The sequence below is a fragment of the Pelophylax lessonae genome, assembly GCF_965119305.1.
Source record: "Pelophylax lessonae genome assembly, chromosome: 8".
NCBI lineage: Eukaryota > Metazoa > Chordata > Amphibia > Anura > Ranidae > Pelophylax > Pelophylax lessonae.
The window spans coordinates 280,860,419-280,874,272 of NC_138775.1; the positions used below are offsets into that span (position 1 = coordinate 280,860,419).

General features: G+C 48.0%; 1 protein-coding gene across 4 annotated transcripts in view; it reads right to left on the reverse strand.

The window, feature by feature from the left end:
• Nucleotides 1-1,328: 1,328 nt before the first annotated feature.
• Nucleotides 1,329-13,854, reverse strand: part of PATJ (PATJ crumbs cell polarity complex component) — a 483,060-nt gene continuing 470,534 nt past the window's right edge. For 3 of the 4 annotated variants that reach the window (XM_082265149.1, XM_082265148.1, XM_082265151.1), the window contains 3 exons: nucleotides 10,370-10,467; nucleotides 6,965-7,091; nucleotides 1,329-2,119 (listed from right to left, as the gene is read on the reverse strand). In XM_082265149.1, coding sequence (XP_082121275.1) covers nucleotides 1,973-2,119; nucleotides 6,965-7,091; nucleotides 10,370-10,467 — 372 coding nt within the window. In that variant the 3' untranslated portion in view covers nucleotides 1,329-1,972. The remainder of the gene's footprint in view (nucleotides 2,120-6,964; nucleotides 7,092-10,369; nucleotides 10,468-13,854) is intronic. The other variant, XM_082265150.1, reaches the window with a different exon arrangement.

Here is a 13,854-nt window from a genome sequence, read left to right on the forward strand (position 1 = left end):
GGGGGGGGGGGGGTGCTGACTACATATATAAAGGGAGATCTTTCCCACCTTCCCGTCGCCACACAGAGCAATAATGCTATTGGGGTGATTAGAGTGTGCCCAGTCACATCCGGCACACCCTGTGCATATGCCTATGATTCCACTATATGAAGAACTCACTGAACAAGTGTGATGTCATGCTTTGTTTTTTTGGAACTGGGGGATTCTGGTCATCATCGCATTCCATCAGAGCTGGCCTAAGATTCGGCAAACCAGCAACCACACAAACATGAAGGCTGCCATTGCTGAACCTATTCGGAGAGTTTGTGAATCACTGGTCAGAAGAAGCATGTACCCAGTAAAGTACTGAAATAGTGACTAGGAAAGTGCTGAAGTCATTGCATCAGCTTGGCAGTCAGGCAATTAGCATCTCCTGAAATGGAAGCATGAGTTTCCTCTACAGCTGAACTCCAGGCAGATATAAAAGATGTTAATGAATGTTGCTCTGTAATAATCTTTACGACCGCCCCACAAATAAGTGCAAAGGCAAAAGAGTGGGCTTTACGCCCACACACCGCACATATACTCTGCTGGGCGGCCAACGTTTGCACAAAGACGGCTGTCAAAGATGGCAAGATCGGCTTCCAATCGTGACCACTGTGACAGTGGTCACAAGATCGGCAATCCGTTATATTCCCTGCGAGTGCTCTGAACTGTTTAAAGAGACGCTGGGATTAACAGGAGGGGGTTAATGCATTTTTTTTATACTTAAGCAGTGTAAGTACCTGGTATCAGCCACTTGCAGACCTCAATAAAGCAGAGCTGGAGTGTGAGGAAGAAGCAGCACAAGAAGCCAATCAGTTCATGCGCTGACAAGAGGCATTCTGATTGAGGATGGGGGTGTCTACATATACAAGGGAGATCTTTCCCACCTTCCCGTTGCCACACAGAGCAATAATGCTAATGTGAAAAAAAAAATGCAGAGAGATGAGCTCATCGCTCTGCTGCTTCTCCTTTCACTGTCCAGTCACAGGCTGGGCCAAGCCCATAATCATATTTCGCTAAGTAGAAGGAAGTTGAAAAAAGCTGACTCTCAGTTTGAGGACATCTAGTGGCAGAAGGAAAGTACTGCAGAGGAAATCTCTGGATTAAAGCTGACTTTTACAACAAAGGCTGGCCTTATTATTACAATGGGCTGTTAATTTTTATATCTTGTTATTTTTGCCTGGAGTTCTGGCTTAAAAGGGACTAAATATGGCATGAGAAGCCTTCAGATGTGCTCTCCCGGGTAGCACAAGAGTTCCACATGAGCTACTCCCAGGCAACTAACATTTTCAGGAGAGGCTTTAAACCCCATACAAGCTTAGGGCACCCAATAATCCTTTGTAATCATTATTACTGGGGAGTAAAGGAAGCTCTCAGCGCCATCTTTGGACAGGTCATGGTTCCTGTTGAAAGTGCTTTTAATAGCAGAGGCAGATTGCAATACATTAATAGCTGGATATTTTGGCTGACGTCCGGTATGACTAATAATGACCTCCAGAGCTAAAAATGACTAAATTATACATCAATGACTTTGAACAAAATAGGAAAGAGTGAGGATCGGATTCTGCAGCATGTGGGAGAAGGAACACACAATGTTACATTAGATGGCTGGAAGACTTATCAGCTATTAAGGTAATAAGGTGACGATGCGTTTCATGTGCTTTTATATTGTACACTGAAGTCAGAGATGGAGAAATTATAATACGGCGAGAAGCGGAGACACAGACCAGAAGCAACCTGCAGTTCTCAAGCTGCTGGGCGAACTATAAGTCCCAGCATGCTTTGCACAGTAGTGATATTGCACTAATGGTGAACTGTTAAGTCCCCTCATAATTCACAAATAGTCACTTTCCCAGTCTGCCCTGACAGCAGCTCAGGTTTGTAATCCCACCGCAGCAGTCCCATACAACTTCTTATGTCTCCGCAGCCCCTTCATCGCGGCTCCCTGTTACGATAACACGGTTAAAGTGACGTTGCCTTTCTGCCGCTTTAAGATGGCCACCGCCTCTTCATGGTTGACGCCTTCTAGGCTCTCATCATTAACCGCCAGGATCTGGTCTCCTCGTTTTAATCTGCCATCAACCGCAGCAGCTCCCTAGGGAAGCAATGTTAATAAAAGAAAAAGTCAGGGCTTTAAATATTTAAATATGACAAAATTTCCAGAGAAATACATTTCAGAAATACTGAATTTCATGTGCTTGTCTGCAGTATGGACACAGAGAGGTAAGTAGAATACACATTAATGCTGCAATCGCAAAACAACAAAAACATCCAAAAATGAAACTCTTGTCTCTGGTAAAGAGGACCTACAGATACGGCTCCTCACTGCGCATGCGCGAGCTGCTCTGCACTCAAAATGGCCTGGCTGCCTTCTGGGACTTGTGACGTGCAAGCAGGGAGCGGGGGGGGGGGGCAGAAGTGGGGAGCGGGTACCTGTTAAAATGAGGTGCCTGTTGCACCCCCCCCCCCCCCACTAAAGAAAAAAATAAAGAACTTCAGACATGGTATGTGTGGCTGGAAGGCAGCTGGTAGAAAAGCAGAAATTCCCCTTGGTGTGAAGTTCCACTTTAAAAGCTGGTACACACTATAAAAAAATCGGGCGAACATTTTCGTCCAAAGAATTTTTGTACGATTTTCGTATAGTGTGTACAGAACTTTATACAGAGGATTCAGAATTTCCATCCGAAAATTCTCGAAGGGACAAACTCCAAAATTTTTCTCGTACGGGGAAAAAACAAACGATTTTTTTGTTTAATGTGTACCGTTTTCGTTCAATTTTTGTACAAGAAAAATCAGAAAAGACAGACTGCGCATGATTAGAACCCATAAACAACAAAAAAAGCCTTTGTCATACGAGAATTTTCGTACAAATTTTAGCAACTATAAAGCTGCAACTCTTCTGGGATGTTTCCGGTCTGCAGTGGTCAGGACTGACCAAACGTGGTCCAGGAAGGAACACCAGCAAACTGGAGACAGGGTTATGAGCGGCCAAGGCTCATTGATGAACGTGGTGAGGGAAGGACAGACCATGGAGGAGCTACTGGAGCTCAAATGGGTGAAAAATGAACTGCTGGTTCTGATAGAAAGGTGTCAGAACATACAGAGCATCTCAGTTTGTTGTGTATGGGGCTGTGCAGCCGCAGACCAGTCAGGGTGCCCATGCTTACCCGTGTCCACAGCCAAAAGTGCCTACAATGGGCATGTGAGCATCAGAAATGGATCACGGAGCAATGGAAGAAGGTGGCCTGCTCTGATGAGTCACCTTTTCTTTTAAATCATGTGGATGGCCGGGTGCGTGTGCGTCACTTACCTGGGGGAGAGATGGCACCAGGATGCAGTATAGGAAAAAGACAAGCCAGCGGAGGCAATGTGATGCTTTGTATAGTGGAGTCCATGCCTTGATAGACCAAGGCTGTTTTGGTAGCAAAAGGGGGGCCTACTCAATATTAGGTGGTGGTCATAATGTTATGGCTGATCAATGTACACTCTGTCAGTGCGCTTATTTGGGAGGATCTGCCTACTACAATCATGATTGGACTTCGTCTATCAAACATTGCACGTCTCTGGCATTCTTTGGAAATATCCGATCCTCAGAAACATTCAGACTCACAGTGCAGGACATTGCAGGGGATGCCTCTAATTCAGTTACAAGTGCCGTGTAAACTCCTTGGTTAAGCAGTGAGCAGATTACAAGAGCAGGAGCAATGAGATCTATCTACAAATTGTACTGCTGCTCTGAATGTCACTGTTTATATATCCTGCCACTTCCAGATGATATGCCACTAGCTTTCCTGAGGGCCTATGTGGGCTATTGCCATTCCCATTTGCTAAGGCAGAGAAGTGTGACATTTAGGCCCTGTTCACAAAGGTGTACTTAAGTGCCATGTTTGCCAGCATGCGGATGTATAGGTGTTTCATGCATCCTCGTGCAGGCAGTCCCATTCATGTAATTTAGGATAAAGGCGTCTGCACAGACACAGCCACTGTTCCTAAACGCAGACATGTGACGTGTGCCCTCCTTACAGTGGTGGCAGTGGTGTATTTTGGTTTTGTGCTGCCCTAGGCAAGACTAAAATTGGGCGACCCCTTTCCGACTCCTATGTAAATTTTCCCCACTCCTTCCTTTTTAACGGATGTGACGGACTCCAGGTCCCAGCATGAACCCCTGAGATCTCACGAGAGGGGGGGGGGGGTGAGAGGGGATGGGAGAGAGAGAGAGGGGGGGTGGGTAAGGGAGGGAGAGAGAGGGGGGTGGGTGAGGGAGGGAGAGCGAGAGGGGGTGGGTGAGGGAGGGAGAGCGAGAGGGGGTGGGTGAGGGAGGGAGAGAGAGAGGGGGATGAGAGAGAGAGAAAGGGGGGTGGGTGACGGAGGGAGGGGGATGAGAGAGAAGGGGGGAGAGAGAAAGGGGATGAGAGAGGGGGGATGAGAGAGGGGGGATGAGAGAGAGAGAGAGAGAGAGAGGGGGGGATGAGAGAGAGAGAGAGAGGGGTAATGAGAGAGAGAGAGGGGGTAATGAGAGAGAGAGGGGGGGTGAGAGAGACAGAGGGGGGGTGAGAGAGACAGACAGGGGGGGTGAGAGAGAGAGGGGGGGTGAGAGAGACAGAGGGGGGGTGAGAGAGAGAGACAGGGGGGGTGAGAGAGAGAGGGGGGGTGAGAGAGAGAGAGAGAGAGAGAGAGAGGGGGGGATGAGAGAGAGAGAGAGGGGGGATGAGAGAGAGAGAGAGAGGGGGGATGAGAGAGAGAGAGAGAGGGGGGATGAGAGAGAGAGAGAGAGGGGGGATGAGAGAGAGAGAGAGGGGGGGATGAGAGAGAGAGAGAGAGGGGGGATGAGAGAGAGAGAGAGAGGGGGGATGAGAGAGAGAGAGAGGGGGGGATGAGAGAGAGAGAGAGAGGGGGGATGAGAGAGAGAGAGGGGGATGAGAGAGAGAGAGAGAGGGGGGATGAGAGAGAGAGAGGGGGATGAGAGAGAGAGAGAGGGGGGATGAGAGAGAGAGAGGGGGGATGAGAGAGAGAGAGGGGGGGGTGAGAGAGAGAGAGGGGGGATGAGAGAGAGAGAGGGGGGATGAGAGAGAGAGAGAGAGAGAGAGAGAGAGAGAGAGAGGTGAGAGAGAGAGAGAGGGGGATGAGAGAGAGAGGGGGATGAGAGAGAGAGAGGGGGGATGAGAGAGAGAGAGGGGGATGAGAGAGAGAGAGGGGGATGAGACAGAGAGAGAGGGGGTAATGAGAGAGAGGGGGGATAAGAGAGAGAGGGGGGATAAGAGAGAGAGGGGGGATAAGAGAGAGAGGGGGGATGAGAGAGAGAGGGGGGATGAGAGAGAGAGGGGGGATGAGAGAGATAGAAAAAGAGGGGGGTGAGAGAGAGAGAGAGAAATAGGGGTTGAGAGAGAAAGAGAGGGGGTGAGAGAGAGAGGGGATGAGAGAGAGAGAGAGGGGGATGAGAGAGAGAGGGGGATGAGAGAGAGAGAGGGGGGATGAGAGAGAGAGAGGGGGGATGAGAGAGAGAGAGGGGGATGAGAGAGAGAGAGAGGGGGTAATGAGAGAGAGGGGGGATAAGAGAGAGAGGGGGGATAAGAGAGAGAGGGGGGATAAGAGAGAGAGGGGGGATAAGAGAGAGAGGGGGGATGAGAGAGAGAGGGGGGATGAGAGAGAGAGTGGGGGTGAGAGAGATAGAAAAAGAGGGGGGTGAGAGAGAGAGAGAGAAATAGGGGTTGAGAGAGAAAGAGAGAGGGGGTGAGAGAGAGAGGGGAGAGAGAAAGGAGGGGTGAGAGAGAGAGAGAGAGAGAGGAGGGGGTGAGAGAGAGAGGGGAGAGAGAAAGGAGGGGTGAGAGAGAGAGAGAGAGAGAGAGAGAGAGAGGAGGGGGTGAGAGAGAGAGGGGAGAGAGAAAGGAGGGGTGAGAGAGAGAGAGAGAGAGAGAGAGAGAGAGAGAGAGAGAGAGGAGGGGGTTAGAGAGAGAGGTGGGAGAGGTGTCTCTAGCAACCAGAGGCCAAAAGAGTCTCAGGTGGAGGGGGGGGGGGGCTTTTTTGCTGCCCCCCTGCAAAGTGCTGCCCTAGGCCTGGGCCTTGTTGGCTTAGGCCAAAATATAGCACTGAGTGGTGGTGCAAATGCCACCCTTAGAGACAGCTGAAAAGATCTCAGGGTCATGCCACTTGCTCTCCCAAATGGCAATGAATCAGGAATCATACCAACATCATCAATCAAATGGGATTTCAATCAACCACATCTCAAGTAACCCTGAAGAGTCTGAGGGAACCTTAAGGTTCCAGTGAACCCTGTTTGGGAACAGCGGCTTTAAGCATTATTGAAATCGTATTTTTCCCCCAATTTAGAAAAAAATCCTATATCCTGTATGTTTGCCCAATATGCAGACACCCTTGCCAATCCTTACAGTGATGTTTACCTAACTCAATAATAAAGCTGAAGGCAATCCTAGATCACTGAATCGTGAATCGCTCAAAATAAAAGCGGGAGCTTAGAATTGCAAATTTATATTGAGTTGCTGTTCTGCAATACTGATCTCCAACATTCGTGATTAATTCCCTCAGTGTGAAGGAAACACTTGGTGGCCCCGTCCCTGTATCACACCACTTTGACAAGCTGCAGATGTCCCGAATCTGACAAGCTGCGGATGTCTTAATGTCAGTTCTTGTTTCCAACCTGTCTGGACAGATCGCAGACAGGATCACAGCAAATTGCGCTGGTCCTTTACTTGCTATTCCTTTGCTTTTTTTTTGCAAAATTTTGGGAATTTTAGGAAATTTAGAATGGTGTTCCTATCTCATATGCATATGATTGCACAAAGCAGCAGGAGTATGTCTGTACATTTTGTGTATAACTCGGTAAACTGCCTATTTTGTGCAGGAAGACACCATGCAGCTCTAAATGTATCTCCATTGATGCTCTAACACACATCTTACATCTACAGATGGATAAAAAACTCACCTTGGTAAATACAGTCTTGACGTAGATTGGCAGATCTCCATGAGGGCTTCCGTACCCTCCGACGATACTAAACCCGAGCCCGTCCGCTCCCTTCTCCAGGAGGATGACCTTTGGCACAGGGGATCTGCTGAATGACAACAAAGAATGAATGAATCATTACACTTTCAGTAAATGGCCTGCCTGACAAGAGGTTATGTACCTTTTTTACTGGTATCTTACCTGCTGGACCATCATCATCCCTGCACTAAGTTCCCGGATCTGTATGCCTGCTGTGCCCATTATGAAGGGTTCCCACCATCCCTTTGCGGAGTTCCCGGGTCTGTACACCTGCTGAGCCCATTATTAGGGGTTCCCACAATCCCTGTGCTGAGTTCTCGGGTCTATACATCTGCTGTGCCAATTATGAGGGGTTCCCACCATCCCTGTGCTGAGTTCTCGGGTCTATTCATCTGCTGTGCTTATTATAAGGGGTTCCCACCATCCCTATACGGAGTTTCTGGGTCTGTACACCTGCTGTGCCAATTATGATGGGATTCCACGATCCGTGTGTGGAGTTCCCAGGTCTATACACCTGCTGTGCCCATTATGAGGGGTTCCCACCACCCCTGTGCTGAGTTCCCAGGTCTGCACACCTGTTGTGCCCATTATGAGGGGTTCTCACCACCCCTGTGCTGAGTTCCCAGGTCTATACACCTGCTGTGCCCATTATGAGAGGTTCCCACCATTCCTGTGCTGTGTTCCTGGGTCTGTACACCTGCTGTGCCCATTATGAGGGGTTCTCACCATTCCTGTGCTGAGTTCCTAGGTCTATACACCTGCTGTGCCCATTATGAGAGGTTCCCACCATTCCTGTGCTGTGTTCCTGGGTCTGCACACCTGCTGTGCCCTTTATGAGAGGTTCCCCACCATCCTTGCTGGATTTTAAAGGCTAACCTAGCTCAAGCTAACAGATAGGTGCAAGAATTATAATCACATTCACTGGTAAAGAGTTATATAAGGACTTAAAATATAGAACAGCAATACAACTGGGAAAATATTTTTTATGAATGTTACATAGATAACTTACATTTATGGATTATTGATTATATCATATAATACAGTTTAGATTCCCTTTGGAAATGTTTACAGTCAGAAAGCACAAATCCGACAGACGAATAGAGTTTTCTATTTAACTCCATATATATTTTCTATTATTGGCTTAAAATAGAACTATATATTTTTATTTTGTTAAGAGCAACGGAGGGTTATAACCCGTCAGATTTTTTTTCGCATTCTGTGTCCCATTGCAGAGATTCCCCTTCACTTCCTGTCCCATAGCCAAAAAGGAAGTGAGAAGAAATCCCTGCAACTTAAGGGAATTTCTTGGGGACCCTCAGGTCCCCAGAACTAGTGTCCCTATTGGAAGATTTTCCCTCTAATACTTTTCTGCGGACAACCCAAAATTTGTTTCTTTTTTTTTACTTAATTTACTCAATAATAATGGTAAACAGGACAGAGAGGGAGAATCTCCCCAATAGGGGGACCAACAGTAATAAAAACTGATAGAGGTTATAATTTCCCTCCACTCTATCCAAAACTAAAACAAAAGTTTTGCCTTTAGATATACTTTAAATGTGAAAGCAAAAATCTAAATGGCTATTAATCGAAATATGTTCTGAGAGAAATCCAGAGGCTGGCCATTGCTCATATTCTCCTGAAAATGCTTAATACTCAACTCCTATTGGTTACAAAGACAGTTTAAAGTCATAACAAGCAAAACTGGCTGCAAAAAAATCACCTTAACCTGCAGCTGTCAACCGCATTACTTCTTTTCTGCCACAAGATGTCACCCAACCTCACTAATCCTAAAGACTGATGACAATACTCTTAATGCAGTGGGTCAGGAGCCCGCCACTGAGGGCATGTCAGCAGGGCCCCTTCATTCACAGTAGATTTATTGATGCAGACAGTGGCACTGACATCATCGGCATCTTCACCTGGAGGAAACTCACCATCAGAAGACTAAAAAGGGATAGGCCCCTCTGTGTCATCATTAGACCATGGGCATAGCAATAGGGGGTGGCAGGGCACGCATGCTTCAGGGGGCCCGGGCAGAAAGAGGCACAGGGAAAGGAGGGGTGGCAGGGGCAGCATTTACTAGAACCAATTAGCTGTATTTTCCTGCAGCAGCTGAATGCCAGCAGGAGGGGGGAGGAGAAGAAACAGGTTTTCAGCTGTTGCAGGAAAATACTGCTGATTGGTTCTAATAAATGCCGCTCCTCCTGTCCTTGTTCCTTTTGCTGCCAAGGCCCCCCTTTGTACTCCCCTGGTCCCCCTCCTTCAGCGCTGCAGGCTCCCCTCCCCTCCTGCCGGTTGCTGCTGAGTATGCTTTCAGGGTGGAGAGCGGTGGAATGGGGCTGGTAAATGTATTTACTGGCAACTTCCTTTTCTAAATGAACACAGTAGGTGATCAGTATCAATCACTTGTGTCCATTCATAACTGAAGCATAGTAAACTGTGTCTACTATGCTTCACTTTGTGAATGAACAGGAAGCTGCTCAGCACAGAGCACTTCACGATCATTCACTGTCCAGTGCAGCTAAGGCTGCAGAGAAAGAGACTGGGGAATCTTTGTCATCAGTCCCTTTCTCTGTCTGAAAAGCGAGACATCAGAAGTCTCTTTCGGGATATTTCACCAAAGAAAAAAAAATAGTTAAAAAAACAAATGTAAACAATAAAAAAGTAAATAAATAAAAATAGAAAAATCTATTGACACCATCCTCTGCCCTACCGACGCCGTCCTCTGCCCTACCGACGCCGTCCTCTGCCCTACCGACGCCGTCCTCTGCCCTAGAATCTGCCCTAGTGAGCAGTAGAGTGCCTGGTCGAACCCCGGTGATCTTATTTTACACTGTGTCGTTTAGGAAAAGCGCTTGCCGAGCCACCCAGTGTAGTGAATCAAGTGAACTCAGAGGGCCTGGGCCAACAGGGTAGTGGCCCACCCAAGCCTGTCACAGGTCCCCTGAGATTCAAGGGGGAGTTCCGGAGTCCCACCCCCCCATCCCCCAAGTAAATTTTTGCATCGGGGTCCACAAGCTTAAAGCTACACCTCTGCATTTGAATGGTCTGAAGACTGAGGAACGTAAGGATATTCCAAATAAAAAGCATAACATACAGATTTTGGAATTGGGGGTGGGGGCAGGGGGCTGAACCCAGAGTTGGGCTTTAATTGCCTATCTTTCTAAAGCCAGGACAAACTCCATGTTTTCCTAGGTCAGTCACTAGAGATCAGCAATGACGACCTCCATATAAAGCAGTACAGGTTTCCCTGAAAGGCGCCACCACTCTTTCCAGTGAGGATGGGGCTCTCTTGTGTAGGCCCATCACCTGCTGCATGCGTTGCAAAGATTTACGCCATGTACTCACTCTGCCTCTTCACTCGGGTGTTCAGAAGTCATGCTCTGGCTCAATGACATGCTCTCCAGTTGACTAGCGATGGCACTTATATTCGTATCCGCTACAACCTAGAACATAAAAAAGCACATAAAGCTTGACAGCACAACACCACAATCCCATTTACCTGTGTATGCCCTCTCCCCCCATCCTTCCTGAGCAGAATAAATAAAACCAACAACACTCTCACTCTATACAGAGAGGAAACAATCTGTTTAATTGAATTGTTCAGAAGAGGTATGGGCCATTGTACCGCAGCCTTTCCCTAGGGGAACAGAGGCCTGTAATAAAATGCTATAGCTAAACCAACATCTTCTAAAGATACCCTGTTACCACAAGTTAAGGTTAAATGCTCGTTAAGTCTAGGGCAGGGGTCTCCAAACTTTTGAAACAAAGGGCCAGTTTACTGCTGTTTAAACTTTACAGGGGGCTGAACTGTGGCCAATGGGAGTAGAAAATGCCCTGGCATCTGTGGGAGAAATCAATGCCATAGGCTTGTAGGTCAGTAGGAGTAACAAAAATGACATCATTGGTGTCAGTAGGAGGAATAGTGCCCCGGTGTTGGGGTCATTGGGAGAATTAGTTCCCCATCTCTGGTGTCAGTGAGAAGAATAGTACTCCACTGTTGGTGTCAGAGGGAAAAAATGGATTTTTGTAAAATCTTACCGTAAAATCCTTTTCTCTTAGCTCATTGACAGACGTTGTCCACGGTGATACAGCACCTTCGGGTTTTGTTGCCTCCACAGGAGTAGGACTAGACAGGAAATGAAAAATGCTCTGGCCACACCCCAGGGGCAGTCCCGAGGGTATATCCTCTCTCTCTCCGCCACAGCAAATCAGTTATGTCACAAAAGCAGTGCTTAGAGAATTTAACCCAACCCAACTCAAAAACAGAGTGGCGGGTACTACGTCTGTCAATGAGCTAAGAGAAAAGGATTTTACGGTAAGATTTTACAAAAATCCATTTTTCTCTATCGCTCATTGACAGACGTAGTCCTCAGTGATACAGCACCTTCGGGAAGTCCCAGAGCAGTATCACAAATGAGGGGTGGGAAAATGGAAATCAAATCCAAATCTAGAAGGCCCAACCGGTGCCAACTAGAAGTTTACAATGCTCATCCTTAATGATGAGACTCAACAAAAAAATTTTCAAACAGAAAAAAACCCTCGAGGTAGACCACCGGTCTCCTCAAATTGCGGCCTGCAAAACCTTGCGGCCAAATGAGGCATCCGCCGATGCCATCACATCAATTTTATAAAATTTTGTAAAGGTATGTACCGACGACCAGGTGGCCGCTTTACATACCTGGACCACTGACGCCTGATGGCGAAAGGCCCAGGAAGTACTGAGCGCTCGAGTGAAGTGCGCCCTAACAGGGAACGGAGGATTCCGACCCTTAATAGAATAAGCCTGTACCACCGTCTGACTGATCCATGTAGATATGGTCGCGGCAGACACAGGCAACCCCCTTCAAGGGCTATCCGTGATCACAAAAAGTGAGTCCGTCTTACGAAAACCACTTTAGGAAGGAAGGATGGATTCAGAAGAAGAACCACCTTATCCCTATGAACCACCAGATCTGGGGAACGACAGGATAATGCGGCCAGTTCTGACACCCTGCGTACAGAAGTAATGGCCATCAAGAAGGCCACCTTCTGGGAATGTAAGCAAGGGAATCTCCCTAATATCTTCAAAGAGAAGTTTCTGAAGAACCGACCACACTAAATTAAGATACCAGGCGGTAAGGGTGCGCGCACTGGCGGAGCCAGATGTCGCACCCCCTGGATGAAATTCCGCACCAAGGAATGATTAGCCAAAGGTTTCTTGAAAGAAGATTGCTAACGCCGAAAACCTGACCCTTGATCGTGCTCAAGGATAGTTTCTGCTCAACCCCTTGTTGCAGACAGACCAAAATTCGGGTCACCGAATAGGTATGTGGGGGAAATCCAATAGATTCACACCATGCAATATAAGACTTCCATGTGCTGGAAGTCGCTTTCCTTGCTTTAACTGGAGGTAGGAATAACTGAAGCTGACACTCCCTTGTCCTTCAGTACCTGGGTCTCAATGGCCAGGCCATTAAGCCAGCGACTGTAAAGCAAGATGGAAGATCGGTCCCTGAGACCGCAAATCCTCCCTGAGAGGAAGTCTCCAAGGAGCGTCCGCGACTAGCCTCGCCAAGTCGGCGTACCAGGCTCGACGAGGTCAATCCGGAATTTCCAGAATAACTGGAATTCCCTCCACCTCTATCCTGCAAAGAAGTTCCCGCAGCAACTTGAGAGGATGGAAGGCATGCCGTAGCTGATACTGCCCGCACGGGGCGATCAGCGTTTCTGCTGCATCCGCTAGAGGATCGTGGCGCGAGCTACAAACCTCCGCACCTTCCTGTTAGGCCAAGGTGCCAACAGATCCACATCCGGGATGTCCCAATGAAGGGACAGCTAGGGAAAAACCTCTGGATGAAGAGGCCATATGCGATTGGATCCGAATCGGGCTGCTCTAGAGCTGCTCGATCCAGTAAATCAGACAAAATCTGATCGCTCTTGGTTCCGATACCCTTATTGGTAATCTGGATACTGTCGGAAGAAATGACTTCCCCTGGTTGAGCATCGGAGACTTCCTGGTCCGCTCGCTCAACCGGATCCGATTGTCCAGGGAATCGGAATTCTGATTCCATTAAAAAAGAATCTCCTTCAGGAGAATTCGGGTATGAGACTGGGTATACGGTACTGCCTCTAAGAAGGCCACCATCAGTCCCAGCCAATTGACGGACAGCAACATCCGAATCGTTGACTGAACCTTCTGGAGTTTCCCAGCAAGGAGAAACTCTCTTGCCCAGGATGTATCCAACCTTAGGCCCAGATAGTTCAGTCTCCTGGTGGGAACCAGGGATGATCTTTGGGAAAGCGAAAAAACGCTGATGTCCTGCGATGATGGGGATATAAAGATAGGCATCCTATATGTCTATGGACGCCAGGAAATCTCTTTGATCCAGGGAGGCCACCACTGTACGGATGGACTCTATTTCTTCCCAAGTCCAGATTTGGACGCACCTTGCCCTCTTTCCTGGGCATTGTGAATAGGTTTGAATAGAACCCCTGAAACCGTTCAATGTTAGAAGGGAAGAATCGCACCGGTGGAAGTGATCGAAACTCGATCCTGTGTCCTCCAGAAACCGGTGAAGACATCCCCCCCCCCACCCCAGAGATGGGTAGGGGCGCATCAGGCTATATTCTTCAGGCTTGGCTGAGCCGGACTCTTTGTTTACCCGACCAGCGCCCTTTGAAACCCCTCTAAAGGGGCTTTGGAGGGTTTCGCCTTATCGCCCGCCCTCGCGGAACGAACAACTCTATATGAGCAGAAAAGGAAGGTCCTCGTTAGTTACGAGGTCTTTTTATCCTAATAGTCTGTGGCAAGACAGCAGGTGGTACCGTCTATCCTATAAAGAGGAATTCCT